Source organism: Bombina bombina, chromosome 7 (genome assembly GCF_027579735.1).
Source record: "Bombina bombina isolate aBomBom1 chromosome 7, aBomBom1.pri, whole genome shotgun sequence".
Taxonomy (NCBI): Eukaryota; Metazoa; Chordata; class Amphibia; order Anura; family Bombinatoridae; genus Bombina; species Bombina bombina.
Window position 1 is genome coordinate 23,163,123 of NC_069505.1, and position 14,759 is coordinate 23,177,881.

General features: G+C 39.7%; 1 protein-coding gene across 2 annotated transcripts in view; it reads left to right on the forward strand.

Moving 5' to 3' along the window:
* RASGRP2 (RAS guanyl releasing protein 2) overlaps positions 1–14,759 on the forward strand; it is a 139,613-nt gene that overhangs the window by 20,604 nt on the left and 104,250 nt on the right. The window contains exon 2 of one of the 2 annotated variants that reach the window (XM_053719988.1): positions 2,960–3,080. In XM_053719988.1, coding sequence (XP_053575963.1) covers positions 3,011–3,080 — 70 coding nt within the window. In that variant the 5' untranslated portion in view covers positions 2,960–3,010. Of the gene's footprint in view, positions 1–1,326; positions 3,081–14,759 lie in introns of those variants that run through there. The other variant, XM_053719989.1, reaches the window with a different exon arrangement.

Here is a 14,759-nt window from a genome sequence, read left to right on the forward strand (position 1 = left end):
ATCATATGTACAGCAGGACAGTGTTGTTCCCATTAGATCTTATGTACAGCATGTCAGTGTTGTGCCCATTAGATCTTATGTACAGCAGGTCAGTTTTGTTCCCATTAGATCTTATGTACAGCAGGTGAGTGTTGTGCCCATTGGATCTTATGTACAGCAGGTCAGTGTTGTGCCCATTAGATCTTATGTACAGCAGGTGAGTGTTGTGCCCATTGGATCTTATGTACAGCAGGTCAGTGTTGTGCCCATTGGATCTTATGTACAGCAGGTCAGTGTTGTGCCCATTAGATCTTATGTACAGCAGGTCAGTGTTATGCCCATTGGATCTTATGTACAGCAGGTCAGTGTTGTGCCCATTAGATCTTATGTACAGCAGGTCAGTGTTATGCCCATTGGATCTTATGTACAGCAGGTCAGTGTTGTTCCCATTAGATCTTATGTACAGCAGGTCAGTGTTGTGCCCATTGGATCTTATGTACATCAGGTCAGTGTTGTGCCCATTGGATCTTATGTACATCAGGTCAGTGTTGTGCCCATTGGATCTTATGTACAGCAGGTCAGTGTTGTTCCCATTAGATCTTATGTACAGCAGGTCAGTGTTATGCCCATTGGATCATATGTACAGCAGGACAGTGTTGTTCCCATTGGATCTTATGTACAGCAGGTGAGTGTTGTGCCCATTAGATCTTATGTACAGCAGGTCAGTGTTATGCCCATTAGATCTTATGTACAGCAGGTCAGTGTTGTTCCCATTAGATCTTATGTACAGCAGGTCAGTGTTATGCCCATTAGATCTTATGTACAGCAGGTCAGTGTTGTGCCCATTAGATCTTTTGTTCAGCAGGTCAGTGTTGTGCCCATTAGATCTTATGTACAGCAGGTCAGTGTTATGCCCATTAGATCTTATGTACAGCAGGTCAGTGTTATGCCCATTAGATCTTATGTACAGCAGGTCAGTGTTGTGCCCATTAGATCTTATGTACAGCAGGTCAGTGTTGTGCCCATTAGATCTTATGTACAGCAGGTCAGTGTTATGCCCATTAGATCTTATGTACAGCAGGTCAGTGTTGTGCCCATTAGATCTTATGTACAGCAGGTCAGTGTTGTGCCCATTAGATCTTATGTACAGCAGGTCAGTGTTTTGCTTTAAAATGTTACGTCACTTGCGATATCACTTTTGCTACAGTACGGTTGCGATATGAGACGTAAACCCTTTCCCTACAGTGAGAACTTTCTTCCAGTTTTGCTTGATTGTAGGGGCTCAGTAAATATTAAATGGAAACATTAAAAGCCCACTATTATAAATTGGAAAAAATTGAACATTTTGAGGCTTACTTATCAAATGTCTGTCGGACCTGATCAGACAGTGCGGATCAGGTCCGACAGACATCGCTGAATGCGGAGAGCAATACGCTCTCTGTATTCAGCATTGCACCAGCAGCTCTTGTGAGCTGCTGGTGCAACGCCGCCCCCTGCAGACTCGCGGCCAATCGGCCGCCAGCAGGCGGTGTCAATCAACCCGATCATACTCGATTGAGTTGAATTGTGGCGATGTCTGTCCGCCTCATCAGAGCAGGCGGCAGGGTTATGGAGCAGCCATCTTTAGACCGCGGCTTCATAACTGCTGTTTCTGGCGAGTCACAGGCCCTCAAGCTCCATTCAGAGCTTGATAAATGGGCCTCTTTATGTGCATTTTCACATTGCGATACGTTTACTTTTACAACATAGTATGACAATGCTTTGAACATCGCACTCATTGCCGTTTTGAGGCAGAGAGGTTTCCTTCAGCGGTTTTATACTCTGGTGTGTTCATTGTACTACCTACAACGCTACATTGTGCAATAATTCATTATAATAGACATAATTACCAATTAATTATACCTGTAATTTAATGTTTTTATGAACACCTGTTTTCTGAAAGACAAAGGGCCGCAATATCACGCTTACGCAAGCGTGATATTTGTGTGTTCCACTCAGCAATATCATTGCACATAAATGTGCGCTGGTATTACAATTGCAGCGGTATGAAAACTTGACCTTGACTTTGCATTGCCAAAAGCCAAGCGCTCACAAAAGCGCGCTTCCATAGGCTCCAATGGCAGCCATGGCAAACTACCTAGCGCAGAGCAGGGGGCAAATCATGCAGCGTTGGGCAGCAATAAATAAATATATATGTATATGCATATACATATACTTATAGAGAAAACACAGGCCCTACATTCCCTCACTTTAACCCCTTATAACTGCTTTGTGCAGTTTGGTTTTTTAAATAAAAATGCTCATATTTATTGTACATGTGAATATACTTTCCTTTTATTTTGGGGGCAATTTGGGCATTTTTTTATTTGTAACCGTAGGTCTGACCTCTGGTTAATTGAAATTAGCGCAAAGTGAAACGGCGAGCTCGCAATCACATTAATCAGCTACTTGTAATGGCTGGTTATTTAACGTTCCCCTTTATGTACTCATGTTAAGATAGCGCTCCACTTTTAATCTAGTCCACAATAAGTTTATACATTTCATCTCAAATTATGACTATTAATAAATGTGGTGACAATACATGGCTTCATCAGTTTATACAGTCACGAACAAATTATTATTAGCTCAAATAATGACAATTCTATTTGAGGTTTATATATGCAAACCCTGAACACTTCATTCATCACTCCTATAAATACTAATATTTATTTGGTTTTGAAACTAAATATTCATGTTGTTCGCACCCCCATGGGGAAATTACACCAAGAGCTTTCCAAGGGTAGAGGAAGTGAGAGACGAAAACAGGAAGGTTCGAGAGTTACAGCGCAATGAACAGGTAGAGGAAGAGGCTACCCAGATTTCAGGGAGGGGCAAGTGATTGCTGAATGTTTATACCTATTCCCTGTTTACAGAGACAAGCTTGGTTCCTCTGGTGTGCTGATTTATTATTTCCAAACCTGTTCTCTGTCTTGTTTTGCAGTAAAGGGGCTAATTCTGTGTGGACCCTTGGTCAGTCAATGAGAAGGTCACAATGGATAATGTGGATCTGGAGAAAGGTTTTACCATCGATGAAATGTTGGCATTGTGCATCCAAAGCTTTGGTAAGGATTGTTGACTATTTGGAAGTAACGTGGGTGGGCGCTATGGAGGTAGGGGGGGAAGGTGTTACTACTAAAAAGATGCTATGCAAACAAAGCTTTAAAAATGTGCTGTGCAAAATGTGTGCAACTTGGGGAAAAAATCACCTGTTATGTTGTGTTGACACTGATGTGAGTAGGGGACGGATGTGACCCGAATTAGACTTATTTAGCTGAAGTAGGCAAAATATCTGTCAGCTATTCTCTAAATACAAAAGAGTTGCAGATTCATTTTTTACCAACAAGTTACATAATCCATTTATGTTTAAGTTGCCTTAAATGACTATTGAATAAGACTTGAAGATCCAGAAATAACGGACTTGCTGAGCTGAGCTTGTCAAATGCAGCTGACGTGAAACCCAAATTGTTTCTCTCATAATTCAGATAGAGCAGCAGTTATAAACAATATTCCAAATTACATCTATTATCTAATGTGTTTTGTTTTCTTGGTATCCATAGTTGAAAAGCATATCTAGGTAGGTTAAGGAGCTGCAATGCACTGCTGGGAGCTGGCTGCTGATTGGTGGCCGAACATATATTCCTCTTCTGATTGGCTAACCTGATGCGTGCAGCTAGTTTCTCCTTAAAGGGATAGTCAAATCAAAATTAAACTTTCATGAATCAGATAGGGCATGCAATTTTTAAAAAAAATTGCTTTGTTCTCTTGGTATTGTTTGTTTAAAGCTATACCTAGGTAAGCTCATATGCTAATTTCTAAGCACCTGAAGGCTGCCTCTTATCTTAGTGCATTTGACAGTTTTTCACAGTTAGACACTGTTAGTTCACGTGTGCCATATAGATAAACACTGTGCTCACTCCTGTGGAGTCAGCACTGATTGGCTAAAATGCAAGTCTGTCAAAAGAACTGAGATAAGGGGGCAGTCTGCAGAGGCTTAGATACAAGGTAATTACAAAGGTTAAAAGTGCATTAATATAACTGTGTTGGTTATGTAAAACTGGGGAATGGGTAATAAAGGGATTATCTATCTTTTAAACAATAAACATTTTGCAGTATACTGTCTCTTTAAGCAAAGGATACCAAGAGAATTAAAGGGACATGGTGCATTACGTTTTTCTTTGCATAAATGTTCTGCAGATGATACATTGATATAGCCCATCTGGGAGTGTTTTCCTTATGGTTGTGATTCACAAGGTTTTAAATGTATAATGATATCTGCGGCTCCTGTTTGTCTAATGGGTCTTTTCATATGCAGGGAAGGGGGGGAGTGCCGGTCCTTCCTGCTTTCCCAGCCCCTTTCAATGAGTGTCCCAGCTTAACTTCATCAACAGTGCTAAACTGGGAGTTTTTAAAGGGTTTATACTGGATTTTTTTTACATCAGTATCTGTGTATATTCTTCTTTATAGTAGCGTCTATTACATGCAGTTATATGAAATTGGTATATACTGTCCCTTTAAGCAAATTTAATATTAGAAATTAATTTGTAGATTGTATTAAGTTGTATTCTCTATCTGAATATTGGGATGCCATATACCCTTCCCCTGCTGATTTTGCTGCACGTGTTTTTAAGTACTGTGTGCCAGATTACGAGTGGAGCGCTATTTAGATGTTTAGACATGTAGATGTATTTATCTCTATGTTAAAGCCCTTTGCATCCTTTTTTATCTTACACCTGAGACCTCATATCTTTGATAACTTTTGTGCAATATTTGTTTGAAATAATTTTGATTAGATGGTGTTATTCCAAGTGTAACTCTACTTTGTAAGGTATTGTTGATGTGATTTGTGAATTTTTTTTGTCTCGCATAATCACATAATCATTCAAGCGAAAATCGCGATTGTGCTCACACATTCGCATTTACTTTCAACTAGTAATACAATGGCAATTATTTCAAATCTGATATCGCTCGGCCGCAAACGATAGTGCTCCACTCGTATTCTGACCCTATGAGGCCCATTTATCAAGCTCCGTATGGAGCTTGAAGGGCCGTGTTTCTGGCGAGTCTCCAGACTCACCAGAAACACCAGTTATGAAGCAGTGGTCTTGATCCATAACGCTGTCCGTCTGCTCTGATGAGGCGGACAGGAATCGCCGCAATTCAACCCGATTGAATGCGATCGGGTTGATTGACACCTCCCTGCTGGCGGCCCATTGGCCGCGAATCTGCAGGGGGTGGCGTGGCACCAGCAGCTCTTGTGAGCTGCTGGTGCAATGCTGAATACGGAGAGCGTATTGCTCTCTGCATTCAGCGAAGTCTTGCGGACCTGATCCGCACTGTCAGACCAGGTCCGCAAGACCTTTCATAAATAGGCCTCTATATGTCAGAAGCATTTGTTACAATGTTTGAAAAAATGTTATAATATACTTTATACATTAATGGAGCTTGATGCCGATGCCGAATGGAGCTTAATGCCCCTGTTTCCGTGCGAGCCTTTAGGCTCGCCGGAAACAGTAGTTATGAAGCAGTGGTTTAAAGACCGCTGCTCCATAACTTGTCCGCTGCCTCTGAGGCTGCGGGTCTTTAATCTGTCCGATCCTATATGCTCCCTGCTAGCAGCCGATTAGCCACGAATCTGCAGGGGGGCGGCATTGCCCGATCCTATAACACCCCCTGCTAGCAGCCGATTAGCCACGAATCTGCAGGGGGGCGGCATTGCCCGATCCTATAACACCCCCTGCTAGCAGCCGATTAGCCACGAATCTGCAGGGGGGCGGCATTGCGCAAGCAGATCACCAGAACTGCTTGTGCAATGATAAATGCCGAAAGCGTATGCTATCTTCATTCAGCGATGTGCGGCGGACATGATGCGCTACATTGTATCATGTTGTCCGCACTTAAGTAATCTAAACTTACTTTAGTAAATCAGCCCCATACTGTTCTCATGGAAAGGATAGCAAGAGAAAGTTGTACATTTGATAATATAAGTAAATTGTTTTTTTTTTTTTTTCTCTCTCACAATTTACGCTCTCTTTAAATTGTGAAAGTTTCATTTGGACGCCTATGTTGCTTGAATGGATCAAGGCCAGAGCACGTTGATATCACACCAAAAGGTCAAGTGGTTTTGTGCTGACATCATTGACAATGATATCGGAGGCCGTCTACATTTCTGCAATAAAAATAATCACACAACACTTTCTGATTGGTTTACAAACTTACATGTAGTCTAGAGTTTTGTACTCAAATCCAATGAAAACTTCATGTATTTTTATCGTTTGGACAGGGTTGGCTTTAAAGGGTTAAGTAGAACAGATTTCAGTTGTGTGACCTCAGTAAGCAATGTTACTGTATGACTTGTATTTGGCAATCGCCCATAACAGCTGTTGTACAGTAATCATAACCCAAAGAATAAGCAGAGGACAAAATCTTGTTATTTCTTAGTAGTAATTTGTTTAAAGGGACAGTGTACAACCAATAGTCATATAACTGCATGTAACAGGCACTATTATAAAGAAGAAAATGCAGATACTGATATAAACATCCAGTGTAAAACCTTTTAAAAACTTACTTAGAAGCCAGAAATTTAGCACTGTTGATGAGGTTAGGCTGGGACACCCAGTGAAAGGGGCTGGGAAAAAAAGGAAGAATAGCCCCTCCCTCCTTCCCTGCATATGAAAAGACAGATAACATAAACAGCAGCCAGCAAAAGTCTGTAAACACATGTATACATCTGGCACAGTGGGGCTAGGTTAGGAGTCTGAAAATCAGCACAATATTCTTAAAAAAAATAAGCAAAACTATACATTTTTTATAAAAACACTCCTAGATGGGCTGTATAAATGTATCATCTGCAAAATATTTATCCAAAGAAAATTCTAGTGTACAATGTACAAGCAATTGGGCTCCGCATTACAAAAGGTCTGCTCACACTGTCACACAACATCAATGTTATAAATGCAAAATATATATCAGTAATTAAGTGCTGCATTACAAAAGGTCTGCACACACAATAAATGTTTATATATGCACAGTATATATCAGTAATTAAGTGCTGCATTACAAAAGGTCTGCACACACAATAAATGTTTATATATGCACAGTATATATCAGTAATTAAGTGCTGCATTACAAAAGGTCTGCACACACAATAAATGTTTATATATGCACGGTATATATCAGAAATTAAGTACTGCATTACAAAAGGTCTGCACACACAATAAATGTTTATATATGCACAGTATATATCAGTAATTAAGTGCTGCATTACATAAGGTCGGCACACACAATAAATGTTTATATATGCACAGTATATATCAGTAATTACATGCTGCATTACAAAAGGTCTGCACACACAATAAATGTTTATATATGTACAGTATATATCAGTAATTAAGTGCTGCATCACATAAGGTCTGCACACACAATAAATGTTTATATATGCACAGTATATATCAGTAATTAAGTGCTGCATTACAAAAGGTCTGCACAAAAATAAATATTTATATATGCACAGTATATATCAGTAATTAAGTGCTGCATTACAAAAGGTCTGCACACACAATAAATATTTATATATGCACAGTATATGCCAGCACTTAAGTGCAGCATTACAAAAGGTCAGCACACACAATAAATGTTTATATATGCACAGTATATCTCAGTAATTAAGTGCTGCATTACTAAAGATCTGCACACACAATAAATGTTTATATATGCACAGTATATCTCAGTAATTAAGTGCTGCATTACTAAAGGTCTGCACTCTGCACACACAATACATGTTTATATATGCACAGTATATATCAGTAATTAAGTGCGGCATTACATAAGGTCTGTATACACAATAAATGTTTATATTTGCACAGTATATATCAGTAATTAAGTACTGCATTACATAAGGTCTGCACACACAATAAATATTTATATATGCACAGTATATATCAGCAATTAAGTGCCACATTACATAAGGTCTGCACACACAATAAATGTTTATATATGCACAGTATATATCAGTAATTAAGTGCTGCATTACATAAGGTCTGCACACACAATAAATGTTTATATATGCACAGTATATATCATTAATTAAGTGCTGCATTACATAAGGTCTGCACACACAATAAATGTTTATATATGCACAGTATATATCAGTAATTAAGTGCTGCATTACATACGGTCTGCACACACAATAAATGTTTATATATGCACAGAATATCAGTAATTAAGTGCTGCATTACATAAGGTCTGCACACACAATAAATGTTTATATATGCACAGTATATATCAGTAATTAAGTGCTGCATTACATAAGGTCTGCACACACAATACATTTTTATATATGCACAGTATATATCAGTAATTAAGTGCCATATTACATAAGGTCTGCACACACAATAAATGTTTATATATGCACAGTATATATCAGTAATTAAGTGCCGTATTACATAAGGTCTTCACACACAATAAATGTTTATATATGCACGGTATATATCAGTAATTAAGTGCTGCATTACATAAGGTCTGCACACACAATAAATCTTTAGATATGCACAGTATATATCAGTAATTAAGTGCTGTATTACATAAGGTCTGCATACACAATAAATGTTTATATATGTACAGTATATATCAGTAATTAAGTGCTGTATTACATAAGGTCTGCACACACAATAAATGTTTATATATGCACAGTATATATCAGTAATTAAGTGCTGTATTACATAGGGTGTGCACACACAATAAATGTTTATATATGCACAGTATATATCAGCAATTAAGTGCCACATTACATAAGGTCTGCACACACAATAAATGTTTATATATGCACAGTATATATCAGTAATTAAGTGCTGCATTACATAAGGTCTGCACACACAATAAATGTTTATATATGCACAGTATATATCATTAATTAAGTGCTGCATTACATAAGGTCTGCACACACAATAAATGTTTATATATGCACAGTATATATCAGTAATTAAGTGCTGCATTACATACGGTCTGCACACACAATAAATGTTTATATATGCACAGAATATCAGTAATTAAGTGCTGCATTACATAAGGTCTGCACACACAATAAATGTTTATATATGCACAGTATATATCAGTAATTAAGTGCTGCATTACATAAGGTCTGCACACACAATACATTTTTATATATGCACAGTATATATCAGTAATTAAGTGCCATATTACATAAGGTCTGCACACACAATAAATGTTTATATATGCACAGTATATATCAGTAATTAAGTGCCGTATTACATAAGGTCTTCACACACAATAAATGTTTATATATGCACGGTATATATCAGTAATTAAGTGCTGCATTACATAAGGTCTGCACACACAATAAATCTTTAGATATGCACAGTATATATCAGTAATTAAGTGCTGTATTACATAAGGTCTGCATACACAATAAATGTTTATATATGTACAGTATATATCAGTAATTAAGTGCTGTATTACATAAGGTCTGCACACACAATAAATGTTTATATATGCACAGTATATATCAGTAATTAAGTGCTGTATTACATAGGGTGTGCACACACAATAAATGTTTATATATGCACAGTATATATCAGTAATTAAGTGCACATTACATAAGGTCTGTACACACAATAAATGTTTATATATGCACAGTATATATCAGTAATTAAGTGCTGCATTACAAGAGGTCTGCACACACAATACATTTTCATATATGCACAGTATATATCAGTAATTAAGTGCAGCATTACACAAGGTCTGCACACACAATAAATGTTATAGACCTGTTCATGCAATACAATATATTTTCTGGTGTGAGACCATCAGACAACTGCTCTGATTTTAGTTAGGGGCTTTAGTTTGTATGTATGGTAAGAGGTTTTTGTGAGGTTTCAGACAAATGCAGAGTAACAACTGAAACTAACTGATTTTAGACATGAGAATAACGGTTTCATTTTCAGTTCAGGTTAAACTTGACTGATGTATTGATATTTATACCGAGAAGTGTCTATACCTTTAATAGTTTCTTATTATTCAGTGCCACTCATACGAACTTCATCAGCCTGTCACTTTATATGTTATTCTATTCAGCTGATATATTAAAGCTCCCCCACCTCCCTTTAGGATGATAAAGTAACTAGTGAGGCTGGAGAGGCTGGATGGAGCTTTAGTGAATCAGTTATATAGAATAACATTGGAACTGGTGAAGCTGGAGAGGCTGGAGGGAGCTTTAGTGAATCAGTGACATAGAATAACATAGGAACTGGTGAAGCTGGAGAGGCTGGAGGGAGCTTTAGTGAATCAGTTACATAGAATAACATAGGAACTGGTGAAGCTATAGAGGCTGGAGGGAGCTTTAGTGAATCAGTTACATAGAATAAAATAGGAACTGGTGAAGCTGGAGAGGCAGGGGGAGATTTAGTGAATCAGTTACATAGAATAACATAGGAACTGGTGAAGCTGGAGAGGCTGGAGGGAGCTTTAGTGAATCAGTTACATAGAATAACATATGAACTGGTGAAGCTGGAGAGACTGGAGGGAGCTTTAGTGAATCAGTTACATAGAATAACATAGGAACTGGAGAAGCTGGAGAGGCTGGAGGGAGCTTTAGTTAATCAGTTACATAGAATAACATAGGAACTGGTGAAGCTGGAGAGGATGGAGGGAGCTTTAGTGAATTAGTTACATAGAATAACATAGGAACTGGTGAAGCTGGAGAGGCTGGAGGGAGCTTTAGTGAATCAGTTACATAGAATAACATAGGAATTGGTGAAGCTGGAGAGGCTGGAGGGAGCTTTAGTGAATCAGTTACATAGAATAAAATAGTAACTGGTGAAGCTGGAGAGGCTGGAGGGAGCTTTAGTGAATCAGTTACATAGAATAACATAGGAACTGGTGAGGCTGGAGAAGCTGGAGAGAGCTTTAGTGAATCAGTTACACAGAATTACATAGGAACTGGCGAAGCTGGAGAGGCTGGAGGGAGCTTTAGTGAATCAGTTACATAGAATAACATAGGAACTGGTGAAGCTGGAGAGGCTGGAGGGAGCTTTAGTGAATCAGTTACAAACAATAACATAGGGACTGGAGAAGCTGGAGAGGCTGGAGGGAGCTTTAGTGAATCAGTTACATAGAATAAAATAGTAACTGGTGAAGCTGGAGAGGCTGGAGGGAGCTTTAGTGAATCAGTTACATAGAATAACATAGGAACTGGTGAGGCTGGAGAAGCTGGAGAGAGCTTTAGTGAATCAGTTACACAGAATTACATAGGAACTGGCGAAGCTGGAGAGGCTGGAGAGAGCTTTAGTGAATCAGTTACATAGAATAACATAGGAACTGGTGAAGCTGGAGAGCCTGGAGGGAGCTTTAGTGAATCAGTTACATAGAATAACATAGGAAATGATGAAGCTGCAGAGGCTGGAGGGAACTTTAGTGAATCAGTTACATAGAATAACAAAGGAACTGGTAAAGCTGGAGAGGCTGGAGGGAGCTTTAGTGAATCAGTTACATAGAATAACATAGGAACTGGTGAAGCTGGAGAGGCTGGAGGGAGCTTTAGTGAATCAGTTACATAGCATAACATAGGAACTGTTTAAGCTGGAGAGGCTGTAGAGAGCTTTAGTGAATCAGTTACATAGAATAACATAGGAACTGGTGAAGCTGGAGAGGCTGGAGGGAGCTTTAGTGAATTAGTTACGTAGAATAACATAGGAACTGGTGAAGCTGGAGAGGCTGGAGGGAGCTTTAGTGAATCAGTTACATAGAATAACATAGGAACTGGTGAAGCTGGAGAGGCTGGAGGTAGCTTTAGTGAATCATATACATAGAATAACATAGGAACTGGTGAAGCGGGAGAGGCTGGAGGGAGCTTTAGTGAATCAGTTACATAGAATAACAGGAACTGGTGAAGCAGGAGAGGCTGGAGGGAGGTTTAGTGAATGAGTTACATAGAATTCATTTTATGTGTAAACTGATATACCTGCTAGAACTGATGTTCCTATTGAAATAAGAAAAAAATAAATAAGATACTGTCCACATTCAGCGATGCCTGGCAGACATGAAACGCTACAGAGTACGCAGGTTGACCTCCCTCATAAGGCTGATGAGGAAGATACACCGGTAGCCTCTGAGGGTGAAATCGCATATAGTGACTGCATTATTCCTTCATCTGATACTGAAGAAGTAAACTTTAGATTTAAGCTTGAACACCTTTTGTGTACTGTTAAAGGAGGTATTGGCTACTTTGGATGACTCCGATACTTCTGTTGTTGTCAACCCTAAAAAGTCTAGTAAACTTCTATGATGTTCCTTCCTCTGTGTACGTTTTTCCTGTCCCAGACCGTGTGACGTAGATCATTTCACAGGAAAGGGAGAAGTCAGGGATTCCTTTCTCCCGGTCTCCCGTATTTAAAAAGATGTTTCCTGTTGCTGACTCCATTAAAGATTCTTGGTGCACGATGCCTAAATTAGAAGGGGCTATTTCTACTCTGGCTAAGAGAATTACGATCCCTATAGATCCTTTAAGGATCCCATGTACAAAATGCTGGAAGCTTATTTGAAGAAGATGTATGTTCATCAAGGTCTTCAATGGCAACCTGCAGTTTGTATTGCCACAGTAGAAAGTGTGGCATCTTATTGGTGCAACGCCTTGTCTGAGTCAATTTTAGTAGAGACTCCATTGGAGGAGATACAAGATAGGATTAAGGCTCTCAAACTAGCCAATTCCTTTATTTCTGATGCTAACATGCAAGTTATTATTCAGCTGATGTTACTTCTAAGTCCAAGCTTCTGGCGCTTCCTTACAAGGGGAAGACCTTGTTCGGACCTGATCTGGCAGAAATAATTTCTGATATTATGGGTGGAAAAGGGTCTTTTCTACCACAAGTCAAGAAGAACAGACTCAAAGGACTTCAAAGTAATTTCTGTTCCTTTCGTAACTTCAAAGGTCAAAAGTCTTCCTCTTCCAAGCAGGAGCAGTCCAAGTCTTCTTGGAAGCCCAATCAGTCCTGGAATAAGGAAAAGCAATCAAAGAAACTCTCAGCTGAGTCTAAGTCAGCATGAAGGGTCGGCCCCCTGTCCGGATTCGGACAAGTGGGGGCAAATTTTTCCTATTTTGTCAAGCTTGGAGACAAGATGTCCCAGATCATTGGACTGTGGACATAGTATCTTAGGGTTACAAAATAGAATTCAAAACTTTGCCTCCCAGGGGCAGATTCCACCTCTCAAGATTATCTGCAGACCAGGTAAAAAGAGAGGCATTCTTGAACTGCATTCAGGGCTTTTCCTCCCTGGGAGTGATTGTTCCAGTCCCAGTAAGAGAACAGAGTCTAGGATTCTGTTCAAATCTGTTTGTGGTTCCCAAAAGAGAGGGAACTTTTTGACCCATTTTAGACCTAAAGTGCCTCTACAAGTTTCTCAGGATACTGTCCTTCAAAATGGAAACCATTCGTTCCATTCTTCCTTTGGTCCAAGAGGGTCAGTTCATGATGACCTTAGACCTGAAGGATGCGTATCTTCATGTTCCCATCCACAGGGATCATCACAAATTCCTGAGCTTCGCCTTTCTAGGCAAACACTTTCAGTTTGTGGCTCTTCCGTTTGGCTTTGCCACAGCTCCCAGAATTTTCTCAAAGGTTCTGGGGGCTCTCTTGGCAGTGATCAGGTCTTGGGGAATTGCAGTGGCGCCATACCTGGATGACATATTGGTTCAGGCGCCATCTTTTCAACAAGCAAACTCTAATACAGAGATCTTGCTGTCTTTTCTATGTTCCTACGGTTGGAAAGTGAATCTGGAAAAGAGTTCCCTTGTTCCAGCTACAAGGGTCATTTTCTTAGGGACCATAATAGATTCCCTATCTATGAACATTTTTCTGACGGAGGTCAGAAAATCCAAAATTCTCTCCTCTTGCCTCTCTCTTCAGTCCACTATTCGGCCATCAGTGGCTCAATGTATGGAGGTAATTGGTCTGATGGTCGCTTCCATGGACATCATTCCCTTTGCTTGATTCCATTTACGAGCTCTGCAATAATGCATGCTCAGACAATGGAACAGAGACCATTAGGGTCTGTCTCAGAGGATAGATCTAGACCAGTCGACAAGAGATTCTATCCCGTGGTGGCTTTCTCAGGACTATCTGTCTCAGGGCACATGCTTCCGTAGACTTTCCTGGGTGATTTTGACCACGGACGGCAGCCTGTTAGGCTGGGACTCATTAAAGGTGCAAGGACTATAGACTCGGGAGGAGTCTGCTCTCCCCATAAACATCTTGGAGTTGAGAGCGATTTACAATGCTCTGATGACTTGGCCTCAATTGTCCTTAGCCCGGTTTAGCAGGTTTCAGTCAGACCACATCAGATCCGTGGCTTACATCAACCACCAGGGAGGGACTCGGCATTCCTTGGTGTCAGGGTTTTTTCCCTCTTTTGTTTGCCATGTGCTGCTGGCAGCCATTTTACTCACCTCTCTTGCTACTCTGGTGCATAATGTGTGATGCTGCTCATTTCCTGCACTTCCTTTTATGGCCAGACTGGTGTTCATCATCAGTGCACAAACCAATGCACCTCCTGAGAAACCTAGTGGTAAGTGTTTTGTTCCTGAGAATCTTCGAACTAAGGTTTTGCACACTTACCACTATCCTAAAGCTGCAGGTCACCCAGGCAAGAACCAAATGATTTGGTCTGTCACTCGACAATTTATTCTTTATTCTTTATTCTGATGTTGCTGCGTATGTTGCCTCCTGCTCAGT